Genomic DNA, 14,379 nt, shown 5'->3' on the forward strand with positions numbered 1-14,379 from the left:
TGGAAGTCCTAAAGCTTTCAGTGCCAATTAATCAAGCCATGAAGGTTTGCTATTGCTTCATATTTTGTTATTAATCTCCACCAGGCTGGGTAGTTAGGTTTTTAGTGGAGTTTTGCTAAAGCTGACTAGTGAATCACCACTTCACTTCTTGGACAACTTTCAGGTCTCAAAGTACTGACTGGCTGGAAAGAAATCAAAACTTGTCAGGCAGATTTTTGAAATAAAATAATTGTGTGAAAATGGGATCACATTCTGTATTTTTCATGTCTCCTGGCCATCAGTACACTAACAAGGGGTAGAAAAAACCCTACTTCATTTCCTTCCATGCCTAGTTCAGGGTGAGTATTTTCATTCAAGGCCACTGAGACTCAAAAAAGAACTTGAACCTGTATTTCCAAAATCCTGGATCAGGGCTCCAGTGAATTCACTATCAGCTGAGCTAGACAGCTCCTTTTCTTCAGTCTCTGTTATAAAACTTTGTCAGAATTGATACATCATGAGAAAAATCTTTGGCTTTGACAATGCATTGAAAATGTCCCAATTCCCTCTCCTTGTGATATTCTTGGCCGCTTTTGCTTATTTGGGTTTTGTTGTTTCAGGGGTAGTTTTAAAGTGGAAAATAAGATTTTTTAGAAGGATGTGTCAGCACAGTGTGTGTCTATCTGGGAAAAGAGAAAGAATATGCTGGAAACTATAGATTGCTCAAAGCCAGCACTGGCCACAGCTTTGAAAAGCTTTCATGTAAAGAAAAATGTGTTTGTTAGTATTCAGGAAAACAGGTTTCCACAGCTATAATCAGATCCTAATTTTACCAGAATGCTTGAATCGCCGAAGGGAATTGCACTGTATTTATTGATTCTGCTTTGTTATGGGTTTTGCTGCTTTGTAAAACACTGCATTTGGACGCAATGTTCAGATGTGATAAAAAGGCTACGTTATTCAGCAAAAGGCCATGGCTGAGAACCTTTCAGAATAGTAGTAGAAAATTTCACCAAGAAAAGCTGTTTGCCCCCGAATTTGTCCAGCCCAAGGAATAATAATGTCTGAGGTTCTCCAAGGTCAGCTGGAGCAGGGACAAAGAGACTGCATGTTCCCAGACACAGCTGCCCCAGTTCCACCCCCAACATCCCATATCCTGCTAGAGATATGCACCTAATTACAGCACATATTTTGGGTGGAACAGATCAAAACACAGTTGGGAAAAATCCTTGTGGGCAAAACCTACATCCACTCAGATCTAATTTGGTCTAATTTACCCTTCCACTGAGGGGAAGTCACATGAACTGGGGTAAAGCTCATGAACTGAGCTTTATAAAGCTTGTCAGAAAACTGCAGGTCCAGTTAAAATCTCTGTGGGACTTTTGAAAGTCCTTAGACTCCTACAGAGTTTCTTAGACTCTTATGAAGAGAGAAATCTGAAGATAGCTGCATAAGAGTGATAAACAATTTCATCCTCACCATGACTCTGTTGGTACTTCTCTAGCTAGCCTTGAGCAACTCACTTTGGTCATTTCTATTTCCATACCTGTAAAATGGCAATAAAAGGTAACCATACAACTTTGAGGAAGGGTAATTAATGCTCAGAGTAGGATATTAAAATGGAAATCACTATATATTCTAAGCACTATTATATCGTTATTCAGAATAATTTATTAATTAGTATCCATAGATTTTTAAGGCCAATGGGGACCATTTCCTGAATTTTGCCAGCCAGAGATCATAGGACTTTACACAGTAATTTCCATCCACAGCTCCAGAAGCTGAAGTTGAACTAGGGTATGTCTGATGATACATCAGGAACCACTGCCTCTCTAGGCTCATACCAGTCACAGGGGGGCTGAATATCTGTCAATATTATTGACAGATTTCTGTTGTTTCTGTCTCATGGGGTTCATTTTCTGTGTTCATATTTTGCTTACTTCTTTCACAACGTTTTTCTTAAATCACTCTTGAAGATTTCAATTTCCAAACAACAACAAAAATCCCAAAGCCACATGAATAACAGCATGTTTTGTTGATAAAAGAAAGAGGGTTATGATGAATAACACATTTCCTTTGTGTAAACTTTTTGATTAAAACATGGCAGGGGAGAGAATTGTCACCAAATGGGCAATTCCAATGATGTTGACAATTTTTCACACAAAGTATATTTAAAAGATAAAGCCTAGCTTTAAGAGAAAACATTTTTCATTAAAGAAAAAGAAAAAAAGGAAGAAGATACAATGATGCATAGCTTAGGACATAGGTGAACAAGTGGTCCCCACTGGCCTCTGACTGATGTGGCATCTCACTCTCCACACACAGCCTCCAGTCACTTCCCCGGCTTTGCTCAGCTGCTGACCTGGGCACTAGCAGCAGCTCCCCACACTGTCAAAGATGAGTTGATCCTTGTTGGAGACCAGCTAATGTGCCCCTGTGTTTGGTGAATAGTCTCATGAAGACTTCAGAGGCAGACGTTTTCTCTGTCATGGAGTTCACAGTGCCTGTGCAGCCCTTTGCCAGGTCTCTAGACTTTGCTCTGCAGGAGCAGCTGCACTTCCAAAGCAACAGCATTGCACATCTGATTTTAGATGAGAGGAGCAATTAGTAATTAAGAATAATAATCTTGAAGTGTTTGAGTTGTACTTTCCTTGATTGCCACATGCACAGAATCTTAATTCCACTGATAAATCTTGTGCTTTTAGCTTCAACATACGAATGCATTTCTACTCCAGAGCAGGCTGGAGTCTGCAGCCTGGGTTTATAGGTAGCATGAAGGATCTCCCTTGCTGCTCATTCCTCTTTGCCTGGAACCCTTATTTATAACTCTCAGAGGAAATGGTGCATGACTTGTTGCCAACAAATTGTTTTAAAGAAAATTTTAACTAGTTACTCACGTTTTGATGCCAGGGGTTCCTCAAAGACAGACATTACAGAAAACTAGTTTGTAGGGTATATATTTTGATCTGTTTCTCACTTTTTTTTTTTTTGTCCCAAGGAGTTAAAGTTTGCTGAGAGACCAAGGCTTACTTAGAAGCTAGTCTAATGGCAAAATGGGTTTCATGTGTTAGAGTGCCATTCTCCACCCTAGCAGTTAGTTTCATAAAGGCTTTCTAGTACCTCTCTCTAGGATAAGCATTCAACACATTTCATATTATTCTATAAAAATAATAAAAAGTCTTTGTAAAAGTGCTGTGTCGCCTGAACAGATGAAATTTTGCCCCTCAGTTACGATATATGGAGGCATTTTGATGGACCAAAATGAAGAGTTTTCATTGAAACGATCATGAGCTTTGCTATCATGGGGTACCATTCCTACACCCTTCTACAGTCACTGTCTTTAACTACACTGCTCAAACCAAAAATCATAATTTAATTAATATGTACTTAAAACAGATAAGGACAAATAATGCAGTCATTTTCTTTCTGTTCTTTTGGATTCAAACTTCAAATTTTTCCCATCACTGATTCTTCTTATGAGAGATGGATTAAATGCCACGTATTGATGAGCTATAAATGGGAAAATTGCCTTTGTTGTCACACCTTGTCTGTGCATCACTTGAAACTACTGGCAGATGAAAAAATATGGAAGTAGAAAGATTCAAAAAGGTTATTTGAAGATTAATGATGAGGAGAAAGAATAACATGCTGAAGGTAACATCTTTTATCAGGTCATGGGATACCTGATAGCTGTCCAAACCCAGGATTTCAGCCAGGAAAGATGCAGGAAAGAGGGAAAAAGTAAAGAAGTTAAATTTCAACTGTTAGTTTCAGTTCCACAAATCACAGGTGTCCCAAGTTTTGTAAGATTCTCAGATAAAGTAAATATTCAGTATTTATATTTGTATATAGGGCTTAATTATATGGTCCCAACCCCATATCAGAATTGAATTCTGCCACAACATGGTAGGTGCTACGTGGCCCTGGGAATGAGCAGATCTCCCCTGGGGCTGCATCGAGATGCAGTAGGCCTCACAGACTATATTTAAAAGTGCTATCTTGACTTTAAAGATTCATCCCAACGTACTTTTAACCCATACAAGCCAGGTGCTTGTGTTCCCTCCTGGGAAGGCTACATCCCTGCACTCACTAGAGATCCAGCTCTGTAGGCCATGAGACAAGACCACTGCTTTTACCTGCCAGGCCCTCAGTGTGATGAATCCTACCTTCAAAAGTCACGATTCAGCTTTGTGAAGGGACCTATTCTTTTTTCCTAAATCCAGACTTCTTTCAGAATATCCCTAAAGTTTCTTGCTTTCAAAAGCTGGCCTATTGCATTTTAGCCTCAATCTCTGCTGGTCACTAAGGCACGATGCAGTAGCGATTTATCTGACCAGCCACCCTACCCAGCAAAGGGGGCACATATGAAGCATTCAGCGTGCCATGATGCTCACTTCAACACTTTCAGAAATAGTAATATTGTACATTTATTCAGCATCTGCTTGAAAAAAGTGCATCTCTAATAACCATCAAAATACAAAGGCGGTCCGATGTTAACACTTCTCTTTCCACCCCTTTGTTTCAAACCGCTCTAAGAAAACTTTATAAACCATGCTGATGAATGGAGGGTCCAACACTGAAAAAAATGCAAGATAGGCTGTTTTATTTCTTCCTTCATGACGAGAGAACAGCCTCCACTGAAGCAGGGAAATAGAAAATGAACCTCCGAGGCAGTCATGCAAAATTTCAGACAGAGCCTTACTCGTGTGATTCTGTTTAATCACCGTCCATTTCCTCTTCACTCTTCAACTAAATAATAAATATGGAGTGGCTTTTTTCATTACCATTTGAGCCAGAACCAGTCCTGGAGAAAATATGAAAATAAGGGGTGAGCCTTGAAATCAGCGGGTTTCACTGATTTTAAATACAAGGTACCTGTGTAAATTTCTAATACAATAATTAATAATCCAGCACCTTTTTATCTTAGGAATTCTCAGGAGTAATTTCCACATCTGAGTGTAGCATGCATCATAAATCCACTCCAAATGATTTTTAAATTTGTCCTTTCCAATTCCGGTTTGAATTGACATTTTGTTCTGGTTGAAGTGGCATCCTCAGATGCTTTCTCCCCTGCAATTATTTGAGATTAAGCAGTTGGAGAACCAGCACAGCAAAGATCAGAAATGCTTATAGTCACTAATGCTTTGATCATACTGAACAGCAGAACAACAGTAGGCGGTAGTTTGTGACTTTTTAAGTTGCATGAATAAATATATTTCTGAGACTGCTTTAAAATGATCCATAGCAGGCTGTGCCAGCAAGTGGACTGCATTTTTTACTGCCGGCAAGCAGCTTATGTGCTAGAGTCTGTCTGCAGCTTCAGTGCAAAACACACAGAGCCTCATCTTGTTCTTTGTTCATATATTTATATCTTCCTACATTACTTAATGACATGCTAAAAAAGAACTAAGTGCGTTCCAATTATGGATATGGATTTATTTAATTATTGTCAATCTGAAAGTATTCAGAGTTTTGAGTGATTAGTATTTTATATAAACACTACAGATCATCTTTTGGAGCATGTGTGCTGGCTATCCCAGTAACATGAGCAGCCTGAGACAGGCACTATGGCACAGGGTTTTAGTCACACCCTATCCATTGAATTTAATAGCAGTTGAGCAGCTAAAACCCCTTATCAGTGCTGGGGAAGTGTATCCCAGGGTGAGCGTACACTGGCCACAGCTGCCTGAATCCTATCAGCTAATGCCGTCTGCTTGGCTGCACCCTGGGTAGAGCGCTCGTTACGGGGAGCAAAGTTTGACACATGGACTGAGTTAATATGAGCATTCGGAAACTGAGATGATCTGTGCACTTGCACACACTTCCTAAATGCTTTAAAAAACTTTATTATTCAATTTCTGGTACTTGCGGGTCAGGACTGAGATGCTCTAATAACGAGATGTGGTGTACTTTGGCCTTTGTAATTCCTTCAGTTCTGAGGGAAACTGAGGAAATCAAATAAACCAAAAATCAAATAAACAAACCCCACAAACTCACAGAAATGTTTTGGATCCCTCTCCCCCAAAATTGTTGGCCTATGCTTTAAATTCCCCAAGTGCTCAGCAGTTGTTTGAAGGGCTGCTGCTTTTTCTTCCTATGAACCGGCTCCTTATCTCTGCCAGCACATTGTGGAATGCTTTGCCCCTCACTAGGTAATATTTACCTAGTAAAATCAAAGTCACATAAATGATGGGCTGCTCATCTTGTCATGCGGTCACTGAAATTCCCTAGCAGTTATATGTTCCTTTGCATGTATGCAAAATGTAGGCATATCAACATGGTGAACTGCCTGAAAAAGAAAGTAATCTAGAAGACCAATGTACATACAGGGGAGGGTCAGAGCAAGAGCTGAGAAAGTAAGATGAATGTAGAGAGAGATGGGAAATGGGGAGAGAAAGGTGTAGCAAGATAAAATGTTCTTCTGAAAAAAAAAAAAAAAAAAGATGGAGAAAGAAACACTAAAAATTCATTTTGTCCTGGGGGATTTCTGGCAGGTGGAGTCCTGTGGTAGATCTTTATTGAAAGGATAGCATCTGTTTTTCATAAATTGTTTTCGAGCAGTACCTTTAAATGAATTTGCAGAAGAAGGAAGCATCATTATCGTCATTATACCTGTGGGAAAGCTTAGGAAAATAGAACTGATTTGCTTGAAGTCAAACTTCCTACCAGCCGAAACAGCAATAGTCTCTTAAGTCACTCTTCACTGCTTCCCTGGCAGAGGTCTAGGTCTGCCGTGCCATCAGTTCTCGGTGTGTGCAGACTAAGGCAAAGTGTTTTTTCAATACATTTCTTGATGTTGCTAAGTGAGATGTGTTTGCTAAGCAGAAGTGATCGCTTTCTCCTTTTGTTGTCCAAATTTCATGGTACCTTCCCCATGACTCTGTTGTTTAACAATAAAAAATGCTGCTCAGCACTGCTTGAAGTTTTTAAAAAATTAATTTCCCTGCAGATTCCCAAGAAAAATACGGACCAGTTCCCAGATAGCTAATCCTATTCAAGGAGCATCCTCTGAATGATACTGCAGGAGGCATCCCAGACAAGAGGGATGTACATGGGCTCAGCACACATGGCCATGAAAATGGTTTTCCAACAGTGTTGGCAATTTGAGGAGAGCAGGATCTGAGACATTTCTGAGACTTTGGAATTTTTGCTTATTGAATTTTTTATTTGTCTATTGGCTCTTCCCAGTTTTCCTCACAGAACTGAATTTTGAGAAGCCACAATACTAAGTCTGGTGGTTACTGCAGCATCTCAGGTTGAGAGGTGCTCTGTGACAACTGAGCATAAGGACCTGCCACATCCTCCAGTGGGATATGGCTGAAGATGGGGGTGACAGTGCAACAACTGCTCTCCCCCAAACTCAGTTATCAAAGCAGCGCAAACAAACCCTACAGTATTTGCAAACACTTCAGATATGATGGAGCCTGGTTTTGGATGGGAATTGGTTTCAACCATGGCCAGTCAATCCAATTGATACGTGGTCCAGCATGCTGCTGGCACACACATCCCCATCTTAAATTTTAAAAAAGCAGGAAGGAAGCGAAGGAATGATCGGGGCAGGGGGGCTCAGCTGCCTGTCTGCTGGCAGGTCACAGTTGAGTCTGCTGTTCTACAAGTGTTCACTACCTCTGCTAATCCCAATAGGCAGAAGTGATTTATTTTCCCATTCCCTTTTTGTAAACCATCCATTGGCAGCAGCCAAAGTCAATCAATTTCTTCCACCAGAGCTCGCAGCACAGAAAACAGTCATACAAAGCAAAGACGGTAAAAAATGACAGAGGGAGAGAGCCGGTGACTGGGGAGTGTGCACAGAGCCAACTGCTTGTGGCCAGAGGTTCGATCAGCCCTGCAACCAGTGGCACCCTGATGTTATTCAGTGCCAGGAACACAGGCAGTCCCATTGCCCGCTGAGGGCTGAGGAGCATCACCTTTACAAGCAGAAGCCTTCTGGTCCAGCTGAGGGGCAGGCCATGGAAAAATGCACAGGACAGTAGGAAATATGGTCAAAAGCCTCATGTCCGTAGAAGCAGCGCTCCTCTTCTTTGAAAACAAAAGTCATCACATACTGTCTTTTGTTATTTTCCTTTGGGCTAGAAGGAAACTGTGAAAGGTCTGCTTCACAGAGGTGTTCTTCAGTGAAACCCTCTGAAGGTAAGACAGTGAGCAAGACCCAGAGGATTTCCTTGCTGTTCCTTGCTGTTCTTTTGCAACCAAAATACCCAGGGGTAACGTAGCAGTATAAAGAGGGTAAGAGTGATTCTCTTTTCATACAAATGAAGGTGAAGTACTTCAGAAATGTCATTATCTTCTACACTTCTGCATATCTGCAGGACTCAGTTAAGTTCATTGCAGTGCAGGACAAGTGCATTAGCTGCTTGCCCTGCACCACCCCAAAGCTGACCTGCACTCAAACGTGTAATATCACTGAAGTGACAGATGGCAATTGCATAGAAGATATCAGTATGACACAAGGCAGGAGGGTACCTCACTTTAAGGAGACTATAGAGGTAATTTAAGCAAGCAACAGATAACTAGCAAGTTTTTATTTGCTTTTGATCTGGAGTATAAAACTTCAGCTTTTGAGAATTTTCAGTGAAATTTTAGGATAACAAACCAAAACCTCGGTTCTGACATCACTCAGAAAATGCCACTGAATATCACACCAGAATACTGGACTGGACTGCATCACACAGGTAAGTCTTTGATGACACTCATTTAACCAAGGTTTTCCAAATATTCCCCCGACATCAATCCTATAAGCGTGGGTTAAAAACAAGAAATTGTACTACTTCTTTAAAAAACAGAGAATCTCTGTTCTTTTTAAAAATATAAGGGAGTGGGAACAGGAACATGAGCTCAGCATGTGCTGTGTGAAAGTTTTGATTGATGCGAAAAGACAACCATGCTAGAGAGCACATACTCTTCTCCACTGTGTTGCTTTCTTGGAGTGTAATCTCATCTAATTTTGCATCCAATTTAAAGGACCTCCACAGGTGGTTCTGCAAATGCAAGCTATGGCATCAACGTCACCTCTAAGGTTCTTTCTAAAAACATTTGATTATTGCCATTCTTGTGTTTGTTTTTCCCAGTGAACAGCAGCAAGCACATAGTGAGAAAATACCGTGGGCACCTCCGAACAAAGATTGAGTCTGGAGAAGGAACCATACCTGTCCGGTGTCATACCACAGCTCAGACGTGGGATGGCGTATTGCTGGGAGAGCAGCTCATCACCATGTCCTGTACAGACAAAATCGCCAGGTACCTGATGTATATACATCACAAAACTCTTTGCATGTGGAAATGAAGTTTGGTGCCACAGAGGACTATGGCCACTGGTGGGGAACAACTAGCAGGAGCTGACAAACCCCATGGAAACAAAGACCTCCTCTGTATGCAAAAACAGACCATATACATTGGATGGAATGTAAACAGGACATTTTCCAAAATTCTCCATAGGTCGTTAGTAGCTTTTTACAGTGTGACAAAAATATAAACTGTCTTTGCAGCATTTTTGCCAATAGAATTTCAGTGTGCAAATAAAATACATCCACTCTGCTCTTATTGGATCATTTACCCCAAAACTTGCAAACCAACCATCATGCAGATAAACTTAGCTCATCTACACCCTATTGGATAAAGTGCCCTAAAGGCTGCTAGGAATATTTTTACTGTTTGAATGTCATTGCAGAACTTTCACGTCACAGCTCCCTCTGTGGCTTTCTGCTCGGTCCTGTAAATACAACATATATTTATGTAGAATAATTGCCATATAATAAATATTTCATAATTATATCATGGTGGCACCTAAAATGCAAACACATTCACCATTCTCAATTTAGGGCGTTAACTAATAGCAAATGATGGCTATCACAAACTGAAAACAAAGTGTGTGCATTTTTATTATTATTATTATACTATTAGTATATATCTATACATACATATACTTATGCTCATAATTACATATATATTATGTGTATTAGCTATAGATGCAGCTTACATGTAAAATACATTACATTATAGCTATAAAAATGTGAATGTTATGATCAAATTCTCTGCTGGAATATCATGCCTAAGAACTCAGTTAAATTGCATAAGCTGAGAATTTGGCCCAATTATTAAAGGCCAATATAAACATAATCTTTCAAAAAAGCATAAAGCTTTTGTTTAATGCAAATACATAAATTCTGCTCTTAGCTTTAACTGGATGACCTACTGAAGTTAAATTATTCTGTAGGGTTAGCAAAGACTGCCATTTTGGCAGAAAAATGTATGACTGAACCAGCAAATGGAAATACTAACAGACTCATGAAATCCACCCTCTGCTAAGTGTAATCATCACAACTGTTGTGTTTGCATGAAGGATAAAGAGCAACTTCTGCTATAATGTTTTCATTTATTCATAAAGAGATAACAGAAAACCGAAACTGTTTTCAGTGGATCTCCTTCACTGTTTTTAGAAGCAGTTGGCTTTTCCAAATTCAGACTCATATGGACTCACAAAACTAAACAAATTTAAGTTTGAAAGTGGATATATTGCACTCTCTGTAGTTTTGAATGTCTTTAGCCAGTGAATTAAATATCAGCTTTGCAAACAGTATTACATTTGCTATTGAGGAGGATGTTGACTGTAATGCACAGTCTCAGAAGTTGGGTTTTCTCCAGGAACATCTGCTAAGCACTTTCAGTGAGTCCTTTCCTTGTTGCCACATATCTAAACAGCATTAAAGTCTGTGAAGAAAAAAAAGAATCTACCACAAGGAAAAAAAAATTTTGCATCTCTCATCTTTGATATTATTGCAATACTGTATGAATTACTGCAATTTTTATTGTTTATTTGCACTGTAACTCAAATGGGCATGGGATTTTCCTAGACAAAAAAAAAAAAAAAAAATCGGCAATCATTATTTCCTGCTTTGAACAGCAAATGTTTACTCTCACCTGTCAGAGACAGTTAAAAAAGAGGCTGAGAAAAGAAGTGGGAAAAGCAGCATTTGTAGGAATGGTGGTAGGTGTTGTGGCAATAAAAATGCTTCAGAAGTTTGGATACTTCCAAGTACTGTGGGCTCCTTAGTCAGGTTAAGAGCTCTGGTACAGGGAAAATGGGTGGAACAACTGCTGAATTAATAGATGAAGAGAAAAGATCAAGAAATCACAGAGATTCAGAAGTCGATGAAGATTACAAGGAAGAGGGAATGGTCATTCCTAATAAACGTGAAGGATGAAGATGGGAAATGATCATAGAAGAGGTTGTTTTTTGGTCTGGTGTGGGCAGCTCCAGTAACTAGAAATGATGGAAACAAGACAAGAGAGGCCCAAACAGGGATTTTGAGGAGAAAAATTCAAAGTTAATGAAGTAGAGAGCACAGAGTTCAATGTAAAAAATACCCTTTCACAAGGGAAACCAAGAAAGGCAAATGGAGTACAGATAGTGCTGGGGGATCGCCATGGCATGTATGACGGTGAAGGGTCTGAAAGTTTCTGAAGAGAATGCCCAAGGCTATCTAGAGATGTTCACAACCCTGGCTGCACTTGGAGATCATGACTTTCCCTTCCTACCTCTCTCACAGTCGCATTGTGAGACTTGGTTCTGCAATTTTATTTCCACCAGGCTCCCAAATACATGTGTTTGTGGCATAACTTCAGTTAGGTTCACAAGTTTTAGTTTGGGAATCACTGCGTGAGTGAAAACAAAGCACCAATAACACAGGAAATGTTAAAAAAAGTTTCTCTTGCATGTCAGAAAATAAGCAGTACCCACAGGGCTGGCCACCAGTGATAACATTGCTGGAGATTTTTAGCTGCTATAAATTTTATGTAGAGCTTGGCAAAGAGTGACGAGAAGAGGTTTGGATATGGTACCTTCACAGAATCACAGAATCATCTAGGTTGGAAAGGACCTTGAAGATCATCCAGTCCAACCGTTAACCTAACACTGACAGTTTCTAACTACACCATATCCCTAAGCGCTATGTTGACCCTACTCTTAAACACCTCCAGGGATGGGGACTCCACCACCTTCAAGAAACTTTATCCCAAATTTCAGTTTACCACATTAAATATGATCTATGATCAATTTTTATCGTTATTATCCTCATCTGTAAGGGGGAGAAATCAAAGGTTTCTTCACCTGACCTTTGTTTTAGCACATACAGGGCTGTTTTCTGCCTTCTTCGCCGGTACAGTACAGGCAGGAAAAGAGTTCAGTGGACAAGGAGACTGCTGTGTGAGGGCCCTTTCCCCACTCTTACCCCCATGAAGAGATCAGCATGTGGTTTCTGTGCCACACTTCAGGCTCCAGATATTTGCTCTACCATGTAGACAGTTGACTCTTCAAATGTCTGCAGGATACAGGAATCTGGTTGCATGTCATCTGGACTTGTCTTGCAATGAGAAAAAAGATCTCCGAAGCTGAAATTCATGTTTATATAAGCAAAATTTGACAAAAATCTGGCTTGTATACTTTGGATGTTATTGCTTGTAAAAGCCCCTCAGGAGCACTGGGCTATTAGAGTATGTTTCCTCTTGAGAACCTAGCCAGTAGCTGCTAAAATATACATCATTTTGCATTATTTGCAAAGGACATTGCTATCAGAATATCAAAGACCCAAGAATGGAGAGAGTTACTCAGAAAAGTGAATAATATTCTATAAATCATGTATCTAACGATTTATGTTCTTTCTTGCTCACAGGATAGCCATAAGCAGAGAGTGGTTTAATCAGATTTATTTGTTATTCAAAGGCATTTAGCAATTTTTATTACTATCACCACAAGTTTGAGAGGATTTGATGCTTGGTATGCATTATTTGGGCTCTGTGGCTGTGTTGAGACTGCAGGATAAACAGCCTGGTATCACACCTATTCCCTTACTGAATTAAAGCACAAACACTTCTGGCATGAATACTCATGTTATTTGGCTCAGGCAGGGAATTACGAGGTGAAATTCTGTGACTGCATTATAAAGGAGGTCAGACTAGATCTTGGTGGTTCCTTCTGGCTTTAAAAACCTATGCATTTATATGTGCAAATTTAAAGTTTGGGCTCTGTGAATCCCCAAATAACACACCCTGAGTGTTAGCTTTTATGTTCACAACTTCTGTGAGTCTCACAGTGTAGCTAAAGTGAGTTCAGCCTCTCGGTGCCATGGATTTTTAGGATTAAACAATGTTCTTTAGACCCAAAATTCATTAGTTACACTAAAACCTAAGATTTCAACCTTCATTTTCCTCTGTAGTGTATACTGTATACACTTGTGAAAAAGCAGCAATATCATGAGCAAATTAATTCTAAAAATGATCAGCTGTTTGGAGAAAAATTTATGTCATTTAACATTTTCTTGACGCTAATAGCAACCTATATTAAGACCTATATGTCAACACAGACATCACAGCCCTAAAAGAGGCTTTTTGTGACAGCAAACCAAGTCATAACATCGGCCAAATTAAATCTCTTTTCATCTCCCTTTCTCACACTAACGCTGGACGCAGAGGTAGCTCGTACCTTTGCTTATTAGAAGGTCAGTGCAAGGTTAATGCTGCTGCTGGTGGAAGTCTCTGCAGTTTCTGCTTGGGAGCAGATAAATGTTTTAAGGAAAATTGACATATGTACACACATACATACACAGGCATGCACGCACACACACACACACAAGCACATACATTTAGGTAAAAAACAAGGATATCTCTAGAGTTCAGCTGCTCTTTGAGGATCTAAATGCAATACAAAACATTAGGAAGGTTTAGCATTAAATTCTGCCTCAGACCCTCAGAAATGTTCAGACCACTGAGGACTGAGAGGTGCTCAGGTTCCTGTGAGCTGCAGGGGTGACATTTGAGCACCCCCTTGGCACCCTGGAACCTCAGGGACACTGGCTCTGTTTGTGTGCCCTTCAGTGACGTGGTCTCCAGCTGTGCAAAGCCAGCCCAGCACTGAGCCTCTCCTCTCCCCTGCACCACGCTGCTGGCTTCCCACAGCACACAGAGCCTGTACGTGTATGCCAGATTTGCAGGTGATAATTCGCACAAGAAAATGTATACATATATAAATAAGAATTTCCAAATGTCACTGCTTCTTAGTCCTACAGCAGAGGAAGTATGAAAGACTGGACAAAACGTTAAAGAACTGTGCACTTCTCTTACTCAAGTCCATCACTCCTCCAGGTTGACTTGTAGGGGAAATTCAGAGTCTGCAACTGAGTACGGAAACCTTCCATAAACTTCATCCTCTGATTCATGGAAACACTGTCTGAGCTTCAGGCCAGTCTTTTTCCACCATAGCTCATTCCCTAGGCCCACCATGCCCTCAGTTTGACAACACATACCTCCCTTCTGTATAAAGTTTCTAGTTCTGTGCTCTGAACTCAGCAGGCTTATACATCTCATCACCAACATCTGGGTCCCTTT

At 40.2% G+C, this 14,379-nt stretch overlaps 1 protein-coding gene across 4 annotated transcripts in view; it reads left to right on the top strand.

Annotated features, from left to right (window-relative positions):
* Positions 1–14,379, top strand: part of ADARB2 (adenosine deaminase RNA specific B2 (inactive)) — a 317,653-nt gene that overhangs the window by 284,562 nt on the left and 18,712 nt on the right. For all 4 annotated transcript variants that reach the window (XM_074868096.1, XM_074868070.1, XM_074868087.1 and 1 more), the window contains one exon: positions 9,069–9,237. In XM_074868096.1, the coding sequence (XP_074724197.1) occupies positions 9,069–9,237 (169 nt within the window). The remainder of the gene's footprint in view (positions 1–9,068; positions 9,238–14,379) is intronic.

Source organism: Strix uralensis, chromosome 1 (genome assembly GCF_047716275.1).
Source record: "Strix uralensis isolate ZFMK-TIS-50842 chromosome 1, bStrUra1, whole genome shotgun sequence".
Classification (NCBI taxonomy): Eukaryota; Metazoa; Chordata; class Aves; order Strigiformes; family Strigidae; genus Strix; species Strix uralensis.